Source organism: Xiphophorus hellerii, chromosome 4 (genome assembly GCF_003331165.1).
Source record: "Xiphophorus hellerii strain 12219 chromosome 4, Xiphophorus_hellerii-4.1, whole genome shotgun sequence".
NCBI classification, from domain to species: domain Eukaryota; kingdom Metazoa; phylum Chordata; class Actinopteri; order Cyprinodontiformes; family Poeciliidae; genus Xiphophorus; species Xiphophorus hellerii.
The window spans coordinates 27,506,451-27,530,183 of NC_045675.1; the positions used below are offsets into that span (position 1 = coordinate 27,506,451).

General features: G+C 39.8%; 1 protein-coding gene across 5 annotated transcripts in view; it reads right to left on the minus strand.

Annotated features, from left to right (window-relative positions):
• The window catches only part of unc13c (unc-13 homolog C (C. elegans)), a 155,998-nt gene that overhangs the window by 84,673 nt on the left and 47,592 nt on the right, over positions 1-23,733 (minus strand). For all 5 annotated transcript variants that reach the window (XM_032560391.1, XM_032560390.1, XM_032560389.1 and 2 more), the window contains 4 exons: positions 21,351-21,466; positions 20,231-20,394; positions 12,060-12,216; positions 11,578-11,646 (listed from right to left, as the gene is read on the minus strand). In XM_032560391.1, coding sequence (XP_032416282.1) covers positions 11,578-11,646; positions 12,060-12,216; positions 20,231-20,394; positions 21,351-21,466 — 506 coding nt within the window. The remainder of the gene's footprint in view (positions 1-11,577; positions 11,647-12,059; positions 12,217-20,230; positions 20,395-21,350; positions 21,467-23,733) is intronic.

Genomic DNA, 23,733 nt, shown 5'->3' on the forward strand with positions numbered 1-23,733 from the left:
ACTACATTTTTGCTTGGAATTTCGGAGACGTGTTGTCAGTAGTTCAGAAAATAAAAGAACAATGTTCATTTTACTCAAACAAATACCTATAAGAAAAACTAAAATCAGAGAAACTGATCATTTTAAGTGGTCTCTTAACTTTTTTTTTCCAGAGCTGTATATATTTGTGTTTCAGTGGATCTGTTGTGATGAGGCTATAAAGTAGCAAACTCCTGGCAAACGAGTTTGCTACTTTATAGCAAAACATTTTTGTCAGGCAAAAAAATGTCATTATGAATTGTATTGTCTTGAGGATACACCGACCCCTTAAAAAATACCACTTGATTAAAAAAATCTGACAAGCTGGCAACGAGTTACACAGACTAACCAAACCGTTATGAAGAATGTTAGCATCAAGCTAAACGTCAAGCTACGTCACTTTAGCCGCTAGGCTGCTAGACGAGTTGTTATACTGCTGATGTATTTTCCCCGCTGATTTTAATGGTTTAACTAGAGGAAAGTCTAATATTGTGAAGATTGAAACTAAAAATCTATTTATTGCAAGAATTAATAGCTGATGTCTTTTTGGAAAATGGCAAGATTTTATTTTTTTCCCCCTCCATATAATCCGCTTCCTCAGTCTTTGTTTGCTGCCACAGAGACCATATGTGCTATATCTGTTCAAAGAGGATTTTTCTTATTTTTTTCACTACTGAATATCTAACAAGGACTATTTATGTCTTTGACTGCAGCATTGAGTACTGTCAAAATCTGAGCGTGAAATCAAAAGCACCATAAAATATACAAACGCTCTACACAGCTTTTGCCACATCGTCCATTACTTTTCATCTTCTCCGAGGTGTAGAAAAAAAATAGTACATTTACCAGCCACTAAGTAAAAGAAAAAAACGGGGAATAATAGTCAATCATATCATTTCCAGCCAGATGTGACTGCCTACAAGTCTTTTTAAATTCCCTTAATTTAGACAGAACAGCCTGAGACAATTCAGCTGTTTCTGCAACTGATTCCAAAAGACCTAATAAAAGTTGTTTTTTTAATTATATATATATATTATTTTAACACTGTAGCTAGATCTAAGGAATGTGGTTGATAGATTACATCAAAAATATGGTTTTGCATTTATGAACATGTTGAATTACTGGTTGTTTTTTTTTATTTAACAATTCCTTTTAGGTCAGATTGTATTCAAGAGAAATTGTAGTTAACCTAGAAATCGACACAGTATAGCTGGAGAGCACGGCATTGTTTCCCTTTCCGCATACAATTGAACAATTTGAATATTAGACATGTCGGAGACACTCATCGTATCACACTCACTGCAGCTTTAATACACTGACTTAAGTCCGTTGTGTGTATTTCAAAGAGGCATAATACGGTAAGTCTGCAGCATTCTCATGTAAAGTAAGAAAAAGCTCTCCTGGTTTTACAGAGAATATATTGATGGTGACATTAGCATTTATATCAAATAAAAATGACATCGAAAAGAGCTGAAACTGCACTCCAAAATACGTGGTTTTCACATTTTTCGCTCTGCCTTCTATCTGACCCTCACGTAATAATGAATTTAAATCTGCACACTAAAAATAAAGTCTTATTTTCTACTTCTGTTTGGACGATAAAAGGCTTCAAGGTTTAGCTTTTAAGTAATGGATTCAGGAAAACAAGAACATTTTACTGCTAACTGTGGCTAGTGAAGTCCAACTGAAGTCAAGTATTGAGTGACAGTTGATTCAGCTGCGTGAGAGTCATGAATGCCAACCAGTGGTAGCCTTTTTGTTGCCTTTATACAGCATAATGGTCACAAAATCTGTAAATCTGTAAAGTATAAAGTGTGGTTTAATAGGAGATCAATGCCTCCACTGGAACAGTTAAAGAAAACATCCAAAAACTTGCAGTTTGATGTCTAGAGAAATTGTGAAATGGAAGGAAAATTTGTGCAGGTAAAAACCTGAAAAGTGTGGCGTGAAAGTCACAAAGGCGGGGAATATGTCTCTGACTGCTTTGTCCGATCTCCTTTGCAAAATATCTCTCAAGGTCAGTCAGAAGAGAATCTGTAAATAGCAGATACAGTGTCACAGATTCTAAAGCAGATCTGGGTCTATTTGCCTTCCTTTGCAATCTGCTGGATTCTCATTTCCCCTGAGTGCTCTGTCTGGGATTTGTCCCATAGAGTTTGATTTCTCAGGACACATTCGCAGGAGGGGGAGTTATGACGTCGAGGTTCTTCGCTGTTTTCGAACTGAAGTCTGTCTGTTGTTGCAAACCTGTTTGGCTCAGCAGTTTTCTCTTCGCAGTGGAGGACGGTTGTTTACAGCAAGGTTAGCCAACACTAACAAAATAACAAAAACTGGGGGCGTGCTGTGGTGGCGCAGGGGGTTAGCACGCCCCACGTTTGGAGGCCTTAGTCCTCGATGCGGACGTCGCAAGTTCGACTCCCGGTCCCGACGACCTTTGCCGCATGTCTTCCTCCCTCTCCTCACCCTCCTTCCTGTCTGCCTACTGTGGAAAAAATACGAGCCACTAGCACCGTAAAAAAACTCTTCGGAGGAAAAAAATAAGAAAATAAAAAAAATAAAATAAATTTAAAAAGAAATAACAAAAACTGAAATTGAGAAACCATTTCCATTAGCTGAAATGAATAAAGACGCTAATTAGTGGGAAAAAATCTAAAACTAACTGCAACTATATTAAGCATCTATAAAACTAACTAAAACATCACGAAAATGTCCTTCATTTTTGTGATGTGAAATTGATTATGCTAATCCGCAAAATGGCCACAAATATAGTTTTATAGTTGGGATTTGTTGTCCCATCACTGATTTGATACATTTTGATTTTTGGTATCTTCTCCTGAGTATTCATTACCCAAACGATATATCTATAATCACAATACTTTCAGTATTAAGTATTGTAATAAAGTACTGAATTCCGCACCGAAAATGGCCTGAAGTATGGAAAAAACTAAAACTACGACAATAACTAAACTTAAACTAAGTTTAATTTAACTAATAGTGACTAGTAAAAACTAGCAGACCCACTCTAAAAACTGAATTAGACGAAGATAAAGTCACAATGAAATAAAACTAAACTATAGTGAAAAGCTATTACAGCACTGGTTTACAACGCACACAATTTCTGATAAACGTCATCGAGCTGACTGCAACTTGACATGATGTGAAAACGCTAGAGGGCAACAAATGATATGCAGTCTGAAAAACGCTGTACATTAGGGGGTTCCTTTCTCCAGGTGTTAACAATAATGTCAAAAAGAGAGCTTTAGCTATCTGAGCTGTTGTCTGAAAAGCGACAGTGACAGCAAGAAGCAAGCTCAGTAGAAGAAACAGGAAGAAAAAAAACAAACAAAAAACACAGGAGAGATGGAGAAAAAACACCAGCACCATCAGATGAGTAAACTAAAGCAGGGAATCCATCTGTGAGCCAAAAGTCAAGACAAACATCATCAGTGCCTTAGAAAGATGACAGGGAGCAAGTGATGCTGATGAGCTTTGAGGTGTTTGTCTCTGGTGTTGTCGGCGCCGGATCTTATTTTGGACCAGAGCCCAAACTCTGCAGCAGCAACGGCAGCAGCTGCTGCTTATCATCAAAAACAAAAAACAGTTCACACAGCGAGGAAGAGCAAGCAAATCATTACCAACTTCAAACCGTTTCACAAATCCTCCTCCAGTGTTTATGCAGGCCTATGCAATTTACCATATAGAGCTTTGAAGCTAGTGTGTGGAAACAACTCTTAGTTAGGCCATTGTAATTTAAACAACATGCTAAATATCGGCACGGCCACATCTGTCATTTCACGATTCCCTGAATTCGATCTTAATTTATGATGATCAGAGCAGGACTGTTTGTACAGTGGTTTGCTAAGATACTTTTAAAACTTGAATGTTTGATTTTTTTTCAGTTAAAATTGAAACCTTCAAAAGTTTAATGGAGATTTTATGCCAAAAAATGAATAAAAGTTGTGCAAAACAGTTAATTGTAAGATATCTGCGGTTTAGACTGTTTTTTTGTCTCTTTTTAAAAGTGTGGTGTACAATTATAATCTGAATCAATACTTAACAGCACATCCCTTCATTGTTCAACCCAACTACAGACTGTAAATTATCTCAGTTACCAAGTTATGCCACAGATACGCCATTTTAATGTAGTTCTGGACTTTTCCTGCTCCATTTTAACATATGAATATGATTTAAGCCAAACTATTCCGTCATCTGGCCGTGCTTTGTGCCTTCCTGAAGGTGAACCTCTGCCTCAGTTTAGATTTCAATTGGATTTAGCTTCATGTATTTTCCTATCAACTCTGTCCCTGCTGGGGGAAAAAAAAAAAAGGAAATCCCACAGCATGATTCTGCCAGCACCATGTTTCACAGTGTGAAAACGAGCATAAAGAGCAGTAGAAGTTTTGTTTCAGACCAAAAAAAAAAAAAAAGCTATGCTTGGTCTCATCTTACCAAAGTGTCTTCAGTTAATAATGTAGATTGAAGTTTGTGGCTGTAATGTGACAAAATCTCTGTTTTTAGTCTCAAAAATGAATATGCTGCATTAAGTATTAATTGGAATGAACTACTGAATATAGGTTTAAGTTTTAGTTGGTTATTTATTTAATTCATTTTGTTGTGAATTGTTTTGGGGGGGGAGGGTTAAGTTATTGAACTGAATAGTTGTTCAAAATATCAGCTATAAAATACGTTCTTAACCCAAAACTGCAACATGTAACATTTTCTGCTGAGTAGTATTTCCAAACATTTATGTAGTTGTATTTTTGTTTGAATCCACTGAGTGTTTATGGGTATATTTGATCTGAGACAGCGCTCCGATAGCTGTGTGTTTTGTGCTTAATAAGATTGTTCAACTGACATAAACCTCCGCAAGATTCAAGGCAGAACCAGCGTGCGCGTGCGGTGGTCTCATCTGAACAGGGAAACTCAAGGGATCTCCCATAAAAAAAAAAAAAGAAAAATGAAAAAAAGGAAAACGGATACAGAGAGAGGCGTGATGACTCAGATGCAAATAGCTGCAGCCACCGTGACCCACTTCTGCGTTAAGCAGAGAATTCCTCGTCTCTCATTGCAAATACTCATCAAAGGTGTCGTAAATATTGTTCTGTAGCTCGTTAATTTGTTTTTCAACCAAGCAAAAACTTTACACGTTCAATCATTTCAACGACTTTCGAGATTTTCACGTTTTTCTCGACAGTTTTGCCGGGTAGGTGTCTCATCCCCCGCCCTATGTGACAGGTGATAAAAACCTACCTTCTCTGGCGGGATTCTCTACATTGTCTATCATGCGTTTGCAACGGCAAGATCTGGATTATGCAGGTTTTGTTCAGCAAAGAACTAGATAATCCCAAATACTTTCTGTGCACCCAAAGCTTTTGTTTCCCAAACAATTCTTTCCTCGAGAAACGATAAAATTATGTTTTCACTCCTGCTTTCTTGTGACGATGAGAAAACGGGGATAATTGTGCAACTGGGATGATTTGTGGTTTCCTTTCTCTTTATCAGTACAGGAAGCAAAAGAAAACGTTTAAAGCAGCAAACCAGAATTATGTCACTGTAAAAATCCCTGAACTCCTTTTTAAGAAAATGGGGCAGATACTAAACCAAACTAAACCAACAGAACAAATTCCTCAATGTTTTCTCTGAACACTGATATTTCTCGGAAGGATTTAAAGGTGCTAAATGTGTAAACAAGGTTAGCATACAGATCTGACTTAAAATACCAGCTCAGGTAGCATCTTTCGGCCAGCCCACATTTAAATTAGTTTTCTGCCAGAATTTAAAGGAAAGTTTTTCTATGTCAATGTCATTTAAAGCCTCAGAAAGAGAGTACTACTTTCTCAAAGACCAAAGCTACATATCCGTTACGTAGATGGCACAGGAGAAAAAATACCAACGGCTGAAAGCAGAGCAGAAGGAAGAGAGAAACTTTCAGCTGGTTTCATGAAAAACAGAAGCTACCTAGCAGAATCTGTAAATGATCTTTTTGGCATTAAATGTGCTTGATATTTTTGTTAAAAATGTTTTTGGGGGGATGAATTGTCAAAATTGTGTTGGATTTCCAAATGGAGAGGGGAGTGAGTGAGTGAGTGAGTGAGTGAGTGAGTATCTATCTATCTATCTATTTATCTATCTATCTATCTATCTATCTATCTATCTATCCATCTATCCATCTATCCATCCATCCATCCATCCATCCATCCATCCATCCATCCATCCATCCATCCATCCATCCATCCATCTAGTTCCTCCTCCTTTAAGGGGGGTCTTATCAGTTTACCTGGAGTTGTTTGTTATTAAAAATGTAAAAAAAAAATATATTTCTTTAATGATTATATTCCATTTGTTGTGTTTGTGGCTAAAGAACTGTGACCCGACACCAGATTCTTGCAAGTCGCTCTCATTTGCTGGACTTGTTGGTTGGTGTTTGTTTCTGCCTGTAGTTAGAATCTAAATCTGCTCCCAAGTGCGGAAATAAACAAACGGCTAGCACAAAACCACTGCAAAAAAGAAAAAAAAAAAAAAACTTGGCGAAGACCACTCTGCTTCATGAATCCCCCGTCCCACCCAGCGATTTAATGCTCTACCCAGAGAGACTTGCAAAATCCCAGCTAGCAGAGATTTGCTATACAAGGTGTCACCATGCATCAGCGCCGTCGGGAGCAAAGCTGAAGGAGAAGGAGGAGGAGGGGAGAAAAAAAGTGCATATGTGGTCAAATGTGGAGCGACAGCTGAACTCCAAGCTCCCTCTCTCTGCTGATTCAAGCCCCTCTGTTTTACAAAAGCAAACTCAATCTCCCTCAGACTGACATTATAGGGAAATCCATATGGTGAGTGAGCGGAGCAGCCAGATCTGAATCTTATTACGGCGGAACAGTGGCAGGTCGGCTCTGCGGGACGCCACGGAAAGAAAAAAACAAAACAAAGAACGGAAGGGCTTGTGGATGAGAGGGCGTGCGTGAACCGCCGGTCTGTGGCGACGTTGATAAGAGAACAGCAGGGCAGACCTGGCAGGTGAACGCAATGTGATATGTCGCAGCTTTTCCTTCGCAGGCAGACAGCCAGGGCCGTGTGACGATAGCAGGGGCCTTCTCTCCTTCACTTACCCCCCTTCTCCTTCTCTGTCATCCTTCCGCACCTTTTTTTATCTTCTTCTTCTTCTTCTTCATCCGTTTCAGATCCACCTCCGCTGCCAAGTCCTCTTAATCGTACCCCTCACTATTAGCGACTTCAGCCCGTCTCGGAAAAAGCCGTCTTTCGTCAGTCGTACCTGCTGCTCTGTAATCACTGGGGACTTCACACTGTTGCTCAGAACAGAGGAACAAAAGCGCTGCCCGACCCCCCCGAGTCGACAACGTGTTGCTTTATGTGCCACGTTAAAGGTGACTGGGTCATCCTTCAGCTACAGCTTACTGTCACGCTGTCAGCGGGGAAACATACACAACGCTGTGCACACAGCGTGTGCAGGATTGTGCCCGCATACTGTAATATCTGCTCTTCAGAGCAACAAATGAATGAGCAGGAGATGAATTCAGACGGTGTGTGTATATATAGAAGGGTGTGTGAGCAGAAAGAGGAATACAGGATGGGTATGACTGTCTAACAGGATTAACTCTTTAGGGATTATTCTGGAAAATTAAGTTCTTTCCAACAATTCTTTACATTAATTTCCATGAGCAGAAAGGGCTGTCAATGGTAACGTGTTACCGTTTACCTATTTTGACTTAAAACCCCCTCCAGCCAAGCCTAAGGTTAGCTAGCTACAGAGACTGGGATTAGCTAGCTAGAGAGACTAGCTAACAGTAGGGTTAGCTAGTTCACAGAAGCACATTACACGGTTTTGTCCTGCGGTCAACAATGCAGAGTTGCAAACGTGTGTGAAAGGATGAGAGAGGAGAGTCAGACTGATGAAATCAAGGTAGTACGTAGCCTACTTATTATGATGATGAAATATTCTTCCGGTGAAGCTCAACGTTTCTAAATAAAGTTTGTAGCAAAATTGCTTCTTTAAACCTTCCTGAGGGTGAAAGTTTGGGAAACTAAGATGTTAGGCTTTAAGCATTTCGAAAATGAGCATTTCTTTCACAGTTCAAGCCAACAAAGTTAGGCATAGTGATTAATTGTGATTAATCACAGCGCTAGAGTGCGATTAATCTCTTTCTTTTACTCTGTCTCTTGAATAAAGAGACAAATGCACCTTTTTTCCTTCTCACTGTTTGAGTTAAGTCAGTCCAAACTTGTATTCGGCTAGGAAGAATTACCAAAGTTATTTCTACTTGCTAAATCTCACAATAATAAGAGAAACAATATGTGAGAGATTTGTCATTAAAGTTGCTGAAATCAGATGTGTATCTACAAAATGATCACTGTCTCTTTAAGCCCAAATGTTCATGTAGTGGAAAACCAATCAGCGATTGATTTGATGAATTAATTGATTTGATATCTACAGTATTTTTCTTACTTTACTTCTGATCAGCATTTTAAAGAAAACATCCGCCAGAAATGTAACATCTCATAATGTTGTTAATGAAGTGCAAAACTGAAAAGTTTTTTTTTTTTTTTTGCGGTTGGATTCATAACCATAATTAGTCTGATTGTTGCTTAACTCCAGTTTTACCTAATGTCTAATAGGAGGATAAAACTTATGGACAAATTATACATCAGCAAAGTCCACATAATACGAGCTTCAATTTTCTGTTAATAATCTCATTCTGGAGGTGGTACAATAAATCTATAATTCATTCTGTATCAAGAAAACCTTTGTTCATAAATTATGGACTCGTATATAATAAATGTCCGATCTTGAGGTTAAAAATGAAGTGATTTATTCTAGAAATGAAAAAAAAAAATGCACGTATTCAACAGTAGTTTGCAGCGTCGAGTCTCGGCAACAAAAAACTTTCTTGGTTACGTGAATATTATTTTTCCACAAGTGTAAAAAATAAGAGAATTTAAAACAATCCTCAGATTCTCCATAACTCTCCTTTAGTAAAACTTTCAAAGTTAGTCTCGCACAAAACTATGGACTTCCTCTTTTTCATCATAAAGACTTGGCTGCTCTGGAATCCTGTTTGCAGAAAACATCCCGGCGCCGACCTGCCACCGTTTAACCTCAGCCGATGGATCTTATCCGTCATTGAACAAGATGATAGAAAATAAAGGCTACATGTCATGTGAGGGGCGGCGACAGCGCCACACCGTGCAGCCTGAGAATTCATCATATTAATACATGAAGGTGACAGCAGGCTAAATCAAACACATTCATGCCATTTTTGTAACAAGTCAACCAGAAAATCCTATATAAAGCGCCATAATTAAGAGCAGAGAGGTGCTCCCCGAGGCTTATCACTCAGCAGCAATCACTGAACTAATGGCCATGACAAATGAACCGGTGTCATCCCATATATGGGCTAACAAGTGAGAGTGACCCCGCTGGGCGACGGCATTTTACGACACCTTATAAAGTGACAATATTTCTCCCAGTCGGTGTGAGCGTGAGGTTACACGCGTTTCCTTACAACGCAGCACGTACGGCTTCGAAAATGCCATCACAGACTTTCAAATGAATAATTTTGCAGTCGTGGATCAATACATCCCTGTTTTCAGATAACCCATTCAATAAAAGCTGTTATCTCCCATAAAGATTTGTTATTGCACTGGTATCAGGTAACACACACGTGCACGCACACACACAGCGAGCTGCTTTGTGATATGTTGCTCCGGTGAATATTCTTGAGATAATCACCGGCGGGCGATTCCCACTGGAAGAGCTGCTTCACCGCTGCAGGACGTTAAAGTTTCCAACTTCGCAGCAGCAGCTGTAGCAGCGTGTGCATCAGCTCCTGTTTACGGCTCCTGCACGGTGTGTGTGGTGAGTAACTAGCAATTAATGATGACACTGCAGCTCAACCACAAACATAAGAGCCCCTATAGCTGGGAGGGAAACATGACTGCCTCTCACCACCACGCTGTAGTTGCAAAATCTCCTTTTTTCTTTTTGTTTTTTACCAGCGTTGCAGCGACATAAATATTCCAAATTACACATCAGCGGATGTCGTTTGCTCAACGGCGTCGGCGTCCGGCGGGTCTGCGGAGGCATTTGCGGAGCAATTCGTCTCAATTCGAATTTTTAGTATGAAACAACAACCTTTATCCTCGGTGTTTATCACACCTACTGCTTCTGCAGACGAGCCATAACTGGCAACAATCATGATGAGGATGATGATAATTTATTTCAGACAGACATATCACCAACAAACATAATAATGAAGACTTTCATGTTTCTAAGTGTAAATACACTACCTATCAAATTTACATACTCAGATACATGTGAATACACCATGAACTGGCACTACCGACGTGTGCTGCTGTCTTACACGTCATATTTTAGCACAAAAAAAATTGTAATGTAAGCATACAGATTCCACTTTTCCAAGCGGCTAAAAAAAAAAACCAAATGCAGAACATTCAGCACTTACACCTCTTGGGCGTTTTTACATTTAGTCCCACCGTAGCCGCATATTTTATTCTATTTTATTGAGCTTTATCGCGACAGATCCTTTTAAAGGTTATGTCTAATAGCGGTGTGGATATAAAACGGCACATAGTTTTATTTTCTTTTGAAAAGAAACAACCTGAAAAGTGGGGCATGAGTAGATTTTACTGTTTTATTGCATTTTCTATTATTATTTTAAACATGAGCGGATGTGAAAGAGTGGCATCTATGGCAAAGTTGAGTTTGTTACGAATGACTTTAAACGGGTTGTGTTGGATTGTATATCAGATGGCGTTTTAATTATGAGTTATATTTATTGAATAGCAACCAGCCGTTTTTTAATGCATTTTATTCAAAAAGAAGAAAGAAAAGGTAGGTATAGGATGGTGATCCGGATACATTTTGGCAACAGACGACGCATGGAGGAAAACTAAACCTGCAAATTACCCTGCATCATCGCCAGAGGACAACACGGTGGTGGCAGTGTTGTGCTGTGGGGATGAGGAAGCTGGTCAGATGGACGGTGCTGAATATCAAAAGATGCTGTGGGTGAAGTTCACCCTCCAGCAGAACAAAACCAATCAACAACCAGAGAAAGTCTATTAAATCCAATAGAGAATAGTAATGTTAAAATTGATGTTCCCAAATCTTCCCTATCTAATCTGATTTGGAGCAATTTTGCATAAAAGGCAAAAATCTCAGTTTTTACCTGTGCAACTCTGACGCAGACCGAGTCTTGCTGCTGTAACTGCAGCGGTTCCACGCAGTAACAACGCAGGAGGGTGAATACATACAAACACAGCGCAGTTTTAAGACAAGATGTGGGGGAAAAAAGAACATAAATGGACATGAATACGTTCTCAAAGCACTGCGTTGAACGAGCGGTCGGATATAACAGAAATACACAACAGTCGCTTGTCATTTTTCAAGGTTTAAATGTTGAAAATATCAAAAACGACACAATTAATTTTTCGATACATTTTTTTTATAAAATCTCATCGCGCACACACACACCTGTAAACACCAATTGTTGTTTTTTTTTTTAAAAGAAAAAAATTCTTACATACCCGGTATTTCGAAAGGTCGATCCTCAGAGAGTTATGCAGCTGGTCCAGCAATTTGACGAATTTTTCCCTCTGTTAGGATCAGAATTCAATAATTCAGCTTCCACCCAAAGCGCCATGCCAAAAAAAAAGAAATTTATAACACCGCCTGGACTGTGGTATTGCCTGTCTGCAGTGATTCATTCTTACTTCTTGGAGTAAAATGCAGTTGTTTAGCGATGCTGCCAGACTCGGCTCGGAGCCCGAAAATATTATTTGGGGTCTTGCAACATTAGCTTATTAAAAAGTTTGAATGAATGACTTTGGGAGGCGTGCCAAATAGTTTTGATTTTAAGGACTATAAATTCCTTTTAGAATGTTAAACGTAAACTAGCACAGGAATACAAAGGTGTCAGGAAAAGGCCAGGAAGTTTAACAAGCTTGTTAAAAAAACAACAACAACACAACTGAGAATCCAGAGGCAGAAAAAAAAAAAAAACACTCACCCCAAAGTTGGAGGCGGCGAAGCGGTCAGACGCGGAGGCGGTGGTGGTGGTGGTGGTGGTCGTGTGAGCGAAGTAGGCGTTGATGTTGGCGAGCAGGCTGCTCATCACGGCGGGCACGCCGGGACACATGTATTTGGCAGACAGACAGGAGAAATGCCTGCAGAGGAGAACAAACAGCTATCAGCTTACTGTAAGTGTCTCAGAGAGTCGAAGAGAAACGCTTTTATCCTTTCGCTGCCAAGAAACAGACGAGGACCACATGAAGAAATACTGCACTGAGAGACGCACGCAAAGCGCCTTGAAAAAGTAATTCTCATGCCATGAACCCTTTCCACCTTTTTGACAAACTACAGACGCAAACGTCAATGAATACCATCGGCGTTGAACATGATGGACATTGAGTCATACTGGCAGGTACGGAGGGGGATGCGAGGTTTCCAATTCGGAAAATTATCGGACGCTGTTAAATCACTCTCGCTGATTCTATCGCCTAATGAAATGACATTGCCGCTAACCGCCTGTACAAATTAAGTGACTGGTAAATAGAGTCCTCTCGCGAGTCGTTTAATGACAGAAGTGTAAATACAGCAAAGCAGTATACCATCGCTTTTCTGTAAAACTGCCGAGTGCAATTTCCCCAAAACGCCACATACGCAGCCGCTCCGATGACCGAAAAAGATGCCAGCATCTTCTTTGATGAGCACCGGTGTCATGGCTGAAATCAAATCATATTTCAGGCAACTGTTTACATTAGTCACTGCCATGATTTTTACTGAACTGTCACGTGAAAGAGCTTATTGGCGTCTGATTTTAATTTCATTTCTTATTTAGAGTTTTTCGACATCAGCAGGATGTCGACAAAGTGTTTGTAATGGCATCTAATGTAAAGGACTTTGTGCTTAACCTCACAGGCCAAGAAAGTAGAACATTAATCAGAGAACACATGAGGGTGGCAGACTCAGTCTGTGGGAGAATGAACAGCAAAGCTGGTTGGAAAGATGATTCAGTCTAAAGATACAGGCAGAGCTACAATACAATGGCTCAAATCGAAACATATTCATGTTTTAGAGGAAGATTGAAGTTAGGTATGGACTTTGACTGGGCCAAAGTCCAGACCTAAGTTCAATCTTCCTCAGAGTACTTGCAGCAATAATAATAAGTTCTCAAAAGCATTGATTAGATGCCATATGCATCAATAATGTACAATAATTTTGAAAACTATCATATACCTTTAAATATCTGTGGAAGTTTTTTGCTATTATTATTATTATTATTAATATTATTATTATTTCTAAAATATAATGTCACAGCCTCATAATGCTTGAAAATGTTCAAGGCAGAGAAACAACAAGACGCATTGCTTAATAGTCCTGGAGCGCTGTATTTTCACCTCCAGACTGCTGTCTGTCACAGGATTCATTTTAATGTTCTGAACAATTACCTTTGCCAGAAGAGGTGGAATGCTAGTAGTCCAGAAAAGTCTCTTCAGTGGCCAAAACAAATCATATCGTTAATCAAAGCTGTTGTCAAATACTGATAACAACATGAGGGGGCTGCTGGGGTGTATGGAATAATGCATGAACCAAAACATCAACGGGGCCGAAGGCTAAAAACAACAACAACATAGTTTCCTTTTCTTTGTATTAATTTCGACATTCACACAGTGATGCATCTTGAAAGAGGCTTTATCCTTCAAGCTTAATCTTTCTTCCGTGTCTGCTGCTTTTTAACTCGGAGACATTCAGACCTCCCACTGTACGGGGAAGAATTGTATCGCTGTGCAGATAATCAGTCATCCTGAGAGCTAAACAAAGCAAACCGGACACACTCGAGTTCGCTGAAGACAAATCTTTTTATTTCATTCAAGAGGCTTTTTAAAAAATATTTTAACTGATAGTACGAGGGAGCCCTGAGCATTAAACCTCTTGTGGGGTCATTAGCCCAACAAGCTCATGTGTGAGCTGTCAGAGTAGGATGTCAAGGTGTGAAGAGAGTTCAGCTGTCTAAGGGAGGGGTTTCAGGTTTTCTCTGGAAGTCAACACCTTCTACACTGTTTTTATTTTGTTTTTTGGGGTGGTGGGGAGGACTCGAGGCTGTTTTTGTGCAAGCAGACTAAAGCGTCTTTTGAATTATTAGAGCAACGCCAAAAGCTGTTATTAGCACTTTTAAACCAATCGTCGCTGCTATGTTTCTCAAAGTAAAGCCGTCAGAGATTTCTGGATTCCTGAAGCTAAAATGTGTGGCTTCTAGCAAGAGATATTCAATGAGATGAGTGGGAAATTTTCATCCAGGACTGGTGTACCTGCTAGCGCTAACGGGATGCGCTAACGTCGATGCTCTCTGGCTCTTCAAAGCGAACCCACGTTAATGGAGAAGCTATTTAAAAGGAAGCTGCATTTACTTGGAAGACAGAATTACAGGTAGTTTAGACTGCTACGTTTTGGTATTTGTGTGCGTTGGGTGAAAGGGCAAAGGTGGGAAGCGTGTTCGAAGTTAACTTTCTATCGACAGGCCTCTGACTTGTTAAGCGAGGAAGTCAAAGCCCCATGTCAGCTGGACTGCGTAGGAGTGAACTGGCGTTGAAGCTTGTCTGCGTGACGTATTGATTACAGACAGATTTGAGGTGAAAACACACAGAAAACACCTCTGCACTAAGCACATTGGACAAAAATCATTTCTTGCCACTCCGATATCATACAGGCACATCACTAGACACAACCTATGGAGTTTTTTCTCAGTAGCGGTGATGTTTGAGAATAGGAACTAAACAGAAAAAAAAACCTTTAGAAAGTGAGGTGTCCAACACACAAACTATGTGCAACTCTTTATATATCGGCCACTCTTAAGGCCACCCAGACACTCTGGAGTACTTCACTCCGCAGAGGTCTGCGTGTACTCAATGCAGACTTAATGTCTGGCCAAAGGTAAAGTTTTACGACTGCGTACTCGGTGTTCCAACAATAAACAGCTCAGCGGGAAATGTTGTCGACATCAAACTGTGTTGTGTGCGACACCAAGACGATGATAAGGTTGAGCCAGTAGCGAGGACGTGCATCAGCCAGACTGCAACTTTGTGCTGCGCTAACAGGCGTACGGCGGCTGCAGGTGGAGAAAACAACTGGGGCTAGGCACCCAACTTGCTCATCAAGCTTACGAGTATCCACTTGGGTTGTGGGAAATGAAGGAATTTGAAGAAATGTCTGCAATCGGTACACTCAACTATGAAATATGGCTGTGCTAGCCTGATTTTTGAAAGTTGACATGAACATGCACATCGTCGGCTTGATTGTAAAATTAATTATGTAAAATTAAACCAGAGGCATCTCAGAGTGGGTCTTGTCTTTTTAGGTTCATGGCAGAAGCCTCTCCCCACCCCCTAACAAAAACTAAGCGGGTTCAGGAGATAACAGGAAGGCTGGATGTGCCATGGCAAAGTCTTTCTGCTTCATCCATCTGAGGTTTCCAACCTCTTTATTTCATGAAACATGATGGTTTGGATAGTTTTCAGCATTTTGAAAATCTCAAAGTTACGGTAACAGTCTACATTTTCAAAGGCGCGCATACACCGGTGTTTACGGTTAGTATTGAGAACCGTGCAAAAACTCCGACCTGGCACATTTCTTGCTTTAAGAGATAGAGTACTTTAATGAGTGAAGAGCGCAGATTCCTTTGAACAACTCCAAACAATCGTGCTGCTTTACAAGCCCAGTCATGAATCCTGACAGATTCTTTCTTTTGCATTCAGAGGAAATCAGGTCTAATTATTACAGATTACCCCCTGCACCAAGAAAACGCAGAGATAATAGTTTCTTTATTGTTTAAGTAAACAACACACATCCGAGGCGTCTTATGAGCCTCCGGCATGACCCGCAGCAACCAAACACCTGAACGCTTGAGACACTGAACGCAGAAAACTGAAGGCTGAGCAAAGTTTATTTTGAGGCTCGCGTTTACTCGTCGCACGAAAGAGAATCTTTTTTACACAAACCCCGATGACGGTTGTAGCATGTTTCTCTATAAATATTTTAAAGCGGCGCTGCGAAGCCGGGTGCCGGACGGGAAAATCAAAACAGGTTTCAAAACCAAGAATATCTCGCACACAGTGAGTCATTGCCTCATGAACGCACAGAGTTATGTGGGGTAACGATTATAGATTCCCTTCCCTTCTCTGAGTGCAGTCCAGGCACTCACACCCACGCACACAAACACAAATATGTTCTCATTGGAAGGCCTATTTAATTACTCTGCTTTCAGCCTCCAAATTACCCAGCAGCACTTGGAGTAAGGCGAGCTAAGAGAGCGATGCAGGGAGAGTGATGACGGCATCCGCCGAATTCCCATGATGCTTTCAGAGCTGGATTTCCTGAGCCAATTTTCGAGACGGGTCGCATTGTGTAACCCGGTGGCTTCCCTGCTACGGTCGTCAGCGGCCAATGAGAGCGCCTTCGTGCGGGATATTAGGGTTTCCGACAGCAGGGGGTGAGAGGGAGAGAAATGAGAAAAAGATATTATGAAATGAGGAGTGAGGGTTAGGAGGTGAGGGCAGCTGGTGGGGAGAGATGAGGGATAATGAAGGAGTGCGCGTTTGCAGTTCTTATGAGTGGGTGTGTGTGTGGGAGGGGGGAGCGGAGAGTGACTACTCACAGCTGCTCTGATTTATGCGGCAGTCATGTTAGGAGTGACTGGAAGTCGAGGCTTTTTGATGAGAGCAAAAATTGTAACTGTGAGGAGATTCACACATTCCCGACGAAGCGTAACAAACGCTCCGGAGAGAAACAGCGATTCTGAACAAGTTTCTGGCCCGGAGCATTAACTCCACCTGATGGAGCCGGTAACAAGCCCCCACCCCAGCCAGCCCCCTCGCTTCTCTGGACTTAAGACAATCAAAGCGGTCCAGCACGCGTCGAACGCCACACCCGAAACAACAACTCCTCCTCAAAAAAAAAAACTAAAACTGCACACCCTACCGAAGCAGCAAAGGAGATGATGTATGTTTGTGTTGAAAAGCGTAGCAGCAGCTTTTAAAAACATGATTAAAGCCTCAATTATTATATCGGCTTCGATTTCTATACACACAAATGTCCTGGGAACACTAAGCATCCTGTTCTATATCATAATACGAGGGGAAAAAATGTGCAAATCTGTTTCCAAGCGACAGAAAGTAATAAGGACGTTGGAAAAAAATGTGTTTCATTAACATAGTGAAGTATTTACTGTAAAAAAAAAAAACATTAAAATGCTTCAAGATGGACATTTTCTGTGACTTACGAAGCTAATATTTAGCCGTATAGGCAGTATTTTTGTGAACTGCGTCGAATGGAGTCGACCAAGTTCTGCCAGCTGTGAACGGGTATCACCAGGTTCTTCATGTTCTCTGCGTTTCTTGGTTTTGCCTTTCATGTTTGATGACACCGTATGAGTTTTCTATCAGATTAAGACCGGAGGATTCTTGAGATGAATCATTAGCGGGGATGTAGATGCTGCTCGTTTGTGGATACTATCCTGTTGAATCCTGATGCACTCATAGACTGACAGAGACGGGATGCCTCCGGCTGCCGTGGCCATTTATGTTGAATTTTAACTTTTAAAAAGCACATTTCTCTAGACTGCTTTTTAATTAGTGTTATTTTTGTTTTATGTACGATATTTTATCTCTCCTTTTCTTATATTCTGTCTTGTATTTTGTAAAACACTTTGTGGTTTCTGACCTGTAAAAGGTGCTATGTAAATAAAGCTTACCAACTTACTTAGTTTTGTGAATCCAAAGTCCTATCAGGTTACTTTTTTTCCTGTACGCGGTTAGAATGTACTTAAGTTAGGAAGTTTGGAACAAAAATCTGTTATACATTATTACATGTGGAATTAGGATCACTTTGGTAACCTTTAGACACATTCATTTAAGAGTTTAGGAACATTTTTACATTACTTTTGCAAACCTTTCCACTCTTCTTGTGGGAAATTACACAGAAATTCTACCAAAACACTGATTATTCTGCTTAGTGATATCGGATTACTATTATTTGTAATGTTGCAGCAAATGCGCTCATTTCTTGTGGCTATTAATGAGAGATGTTTTTTCTTCCTTTTTTATTGAGACGGATTAGAGATTGTTAAAAGCAGCTTTGCAGAGCTAACAGGAAAGCCAATGACATGATGGCCCTACAGGGAAAGCAGGCCGATTGATAAAGAAGCTGCTGTGAGGAGAATCAAATATGCTCAGGGCCTAATGGGAAATGGGTAATAAAACTCTGAAACATGGTTAAGTACACAAGGCTTTAAAAGACCTGCTAATGCAACATCTTTAGTCACCCTGAGGTGAGAAAAGTGTCCCATGTTTCCAACATTTTAAAGACTTTATGATAGTAAAGTGCATTGTTCATTTGTTTTGTTTTAGCTCTAATTCTTTTCTTTTTTTTACATGAATTCTGGTGGCAGTCCAAAATAAGAGCAAGAAGTTTCATGATTACTGATTGCAAAGTTAGTGGCTAGTTAGTGCCTACCCAACTATATTTACCAGGAGAAAACTAGAAAAAACAAAGGCTGCTAGCAGTGTTCAAAATGTCTATCCCTGCTCTAAGGAGTGAACACTATGCTGAACAGGATTTCTACAAAGTCCTAAAAAGCAATTAAAGAAACAAATGATCATAATTGTAGGCCTTAAAAGGAGAGGTAGTGGCATTTACACTTTCAATAGAAGGGCTTACGTCACATTTTCGTCTTAATTTTGTAATTTTGTTGCTTCTTCCTTGTAGATGTTATTTTTAAGAAATGTACTGCTGGCATTAGTTTGCTCCATGATGTGGACTTTCAAACCTTTAGCTATATATTTCAATCTGAAGTTTGTGACTGAAGTAACAGGGAGATGATAGGCTATGTGAAAAAAGAAATCCGTCACAAGATTAGCTTTCCATACAAATCTACTAAAGTATTATACTCCTGAAACTGGATGTACTGTGACTTTAAACTATTAAAATCAAACTATTCATGCTGTGTTGTTGTTAACTGTTTTCATTATAGATGAATATATTTTTGGCTTGAAAACAATCATGCTAGTAGTTAGCTAAAACCAGCGCCTTGAACTTGCAGGTCTCTACAGCTTAGGTGTTATAGTTACAAAACCTTTGTGCAGAAAAATTTGACTCACATACGTAACAAGACTTGTAATAACAATTTAAAGTCGTATTTTAATAGATCAAAAGCTAAATTAAGTAAATTAACCTCTTCCACTTCAGTTATTGAAACTTTCAGGAGGTTCGAATACAAGTGCTCTGACTAAATATGCTAATTTGATGTAAACTAAAAATATAATGCTTCTACTATAAGAATCAACAAAACTAAGAGAAAAAACCGAAGCTTTTAAAAAGACAACAAATCATCACAATGGAGGATATTGATGCGAACTGATAGTCATGATTTGAAGGACCTAAATCATCCTTTAAGCATTCAAATAATGGGGAAAAAAAACATGTGCAGCCACAGTGACACAGCTGAATGAGCAGCGTACAGCTCCAGGGAAACGGCCAAATGCTTCCAGTGCTGTTCTGATCAGTGGTCGGAAAATAGAGGATTGCTTCTAAATTAACAAATTTTATCAGCCACTTAATGGTACAAATGAGTAAATGGTCAAGATACATTACAGGCCGCAGAGGCAAACTTTTCAAAGTGTGATTCAAGTCCCAAACAAAATAAAGAGGAAGCAAAACGAATCACTAGAAATTGAGGTACGTGTATGACGGTTTCTCCTGCAGCATCAACTCATGACTTCAACAAAATCATTCCATGTCAGCAATCAATAGTTAGCTATAATTCATTTCTTAAAATAGAGTTTTTCATGTCTCTTTGTGTTTGTGTGTGGGAATGGAAGTAAATCGACATTTATGGAAAGCCAAGGCAACACTTGATCAGAGAGACAGCCAGAGGGGGAAACGAGGCCGTTAACGGGTTCCCATGATCAATGCGACCAGGGGCGCGTTTGAAGTTCCCCCCCCCCTCCACTAACCAACAACTAATCAATCAAACGGACGAAGGAGCTCGATTGTCTTCCCCTGCTCCGATTCTGCTGAGGAGACATCTTTACAACTCCTCTGCTCCTTCAGTTCTCCTCCCACTCTGCCCGATGAGACAATGACAGATTGATGAGGTAAAAGGCCATAGATCAGGGAGGTACTAACGTCATAGCCTGATAGATGGACTCCACCCCGTATCTCATGGCAAATTCGTCCACTATCTCCTGAGACACGTCGTCAAAGTAGACCTTCCACGCGTCGTCCCCTTTCACCTGCGGGATCTTCACCACGCCGCCGCTCTTCACTTCGGTCAGGTAGTGGAACAGGTTCTGTTGAGGAAAAAAACAACGACAACGAAACAAAGAGGTTTGAAACTTAAAATATGTATTTTTTTGCAACAGAGTTTTCAATGCCAGGCTACATTTGGGCGTGGGCCAGTTACGAGGTTTTACAGTCACGATTTCAAAACGACGAAAAATGTTAATGCGCACTGCCAGTCAGCTGGCTGAAGAGAGGGTTGCTGTTCTCGCTCATTTACAAGAAAGATGAGGAAAATAAGTTTTGCCATTTGGAAATATTTTCTGGCAGAAATCACAAACTACGTAAATTAGATGGTATGAGTTCTATGTCTTTGCATATGTCTATGTGTCAATATTAAAATAAAAACAGGCATCAGATATCGTTAAAACTGTAATAGTAAAATATTATTTTGCCAGCAATATCAATAGTTGTTGTTTTTGGTATATTTATTTTAAAGAAAGCAGTTTAATTATGTAGATTTTTAAGCTATAGATTAAATTTGTTATTTTATCTCTGCTAAAATACTAAATCTTGCTTACTTGGAAAAATTACTCTTGTCTAATTTTTAGCCAAATATCTCAGTAAACATGAAATAGAACAAAGCTAACTTGGAAAGAACTTTTCAGTAAGCTATTTTAGCTTGTTTTAAGTCAATAATTCCTTTGTATTAATTAAAAACAGTGCTAGTTCCACTGGTAACGTGGGGAAAATATCTTATTGTAAGGAGAAAATATCTTCCAGTGGAACCAGTACTTTTTAAAACAACATTAAAGAAATATTGATTTAAAACAACCTCCTAAATCTTACTGAAAATTTACCTCAGCACATGTCTGGTTACACTAGAAACTAGACAAAAAACTACTTGGTAAAACCTTGTGTTTTTGCAGGGATCTCATCACAGCCCAGGCCTAGCTAAGCCTCGAGAGCGACTGAAACGGAGCAAGAGCTCAAATTTAGCAGAAACAAAATCACTTCTGCCACTTACCTCATGTAAACACGTGTACTGGCCATGAGGGGGAGCCACGTTCTCCTCCCCTTTCATTTCAACACTGATCTTGAGTCTGATGGCGCCGGACACTGCAGACTTGTCGGTCCTCTTATCTGTTACACATGAGAAAGACGGGGAACGTTCGTCGAAATGCTCTCGAGATGCACAAGGTTGCCAAGGCATGCAGTGAAGGTCTCAAGGTTGGGAATTGAACCCAGGATGGTAGGCGTTGACAAATAGTTTCTGTATGTATGGCGCCCGCTCTACCACCACACCATGCAGTGCACCACCAACTATACCTTAATATGCATTAATATGCAAAGTGGAAACAGTCTTGGCAATCAGATAAGCTACCATCTGTCTTTCCCATGTTCACCAGAGAGAGACTACAGCCAATCAGCTTCAAGGAAAATGGCTGAATGCTTTGCAAGCACCAGCCAATAGCGTGTCAAGTGGCATTGCACTCGAGTATTTCTTCTTCTAAAGCTGCATTTAAAAAATATATATATTTTTCATTTGCTCTATGACAAAATATTTAAAAATAGGCAAATCTTCCATTAATAATTTAGAGCTACGTTCCAGTGAAAAACTCACAAATATGCGAATCTGCGAATACAGAACCGCCGTAGAAAAAAACCTAACAGTGACGGCAATGGGACAGAAGCAACCCAAGCACCACTGTTGTGGCTGTGTTTGTATTGTTATCTGGATATTTTGTGTAACACTCTACTGCCCTCCGTGTTGGTTCTGATTTGTGTTTGAGACTTGTTGACTCTAAAGCAATAACCCAATTTAATCGACCCGCTGGTAGATATTATTTATTAAAAAAATGTTTTATTGAAACAGACTCAGTGGATTAAGAAATTAATTTTTTTATTTGTCATTATGTTTCTAGAACTTAACTAAACAGCAGAGCTACTCTCAGCAATGAATAAATAAATAAGTATTTAATTATTACTGATTGAGACTGTCTCTAAAGTCTCAATCGGTCCTAAAAGTGCAACTTAATTGGAGACAACTGATTGTAGAAAATTATAATTGGCTCTGATTTTTTTTTTCCTACATAGGTGCTATTTGACAAATGGTCAGTACAAAACATCCTGATACAAAACAGAAATATAACCCGAAAAAACTAAAAAAACGAACATTGGGTACAAAATAAATGAGAAAGGAAAATAGCCAACACCCATCTGACATTATTTTTACCATTTTCTGAAACACGCTTCCACTTAGCTGTTTGTCTTTTCACCTGCTTTTTACATTTTTGTGAACTTGGAGATGGTAGAGCAAGACAAGAATCTCTAAAGTCCTACAGTAAAAACCATGTTTTATACAGAAAACAGGACAGCAAATGTCTCTGGCCAGAGAAGCGACGTTTAACCGTCCTTGCCAACATAAAAAAAAAAAACAAGATATATAAAGCACTAAGATATTAAAATCCAAATCTCTCAATGTCACAATGTAAAAGTCCTTAAACACGCTAGAAAGCCCCCCCAAAAAAACTGTGTCATCACAAGCTGATAGCTATAACAGACATCTCTACTCAGCTTCACAGCTTTAATCTACAAACACTTTGTGTTTCGGGAAGCGTAGAAAAAAACCCACACAAACGACACAAACCCATGCACAAACGAAGACCTTAAACACGCAACGTTCTCACAACTGCGGGGGCTTGAAACAGCCCTCAGATCTTCTCCTTGTCTAATGGGCCAAATTTCCTCTGGAGACAGTTAGTCAAGAGTCAGGAAAGTGAAATGTAACATCACGACAAAGTGACAGAGAGCAGAGCTTCAAATGCAAAAAATCAAAAATCAAAAATCTCCAGATTGAAGAGGGGCTCAAGAGGCTCAGCGAGGAGGGCGCCGACGGCAGCAGTGTCCTGTTTAAACACCTTGAGCGTTTAAAAAGCCGCTCAGCGGCGGTGGCGGACAGGGGTCACTGCTACCACAAATTGCTTCCTTTCAGCCGGAGAGGCAAACAAAGAGAGACGGCCGCCAGTCATAGGACTTTAATAGAAGTGGAAGAATTCATTATGATGGTATTTGACCTCATGCATGTGTCACGTGAAAGGCGTGTGGCCAGGCCTGTGACGATAACAAATTCTGTTGGACGATAGATTGTTCCAGAAGTTATTGCGATGAACGATGATATTGTTGTTTTGGGACCATTTTTAAGCAATGTAATGGTAATAGCGTAATAATAACGCAAGAGCATATTCTCAAAGATGGATAAACTTTAAATTCTATGTCTGGAAGACATTTTAAATATCCAAAATAAATGAATAAAGCAACAAATAAAATGGATTTTGAAGTCTTTGTAAACAAAATTGTCCTTCAAAAAATGGAGCCAGTTGAGACCAAAACACCAAACTGAAAACTTT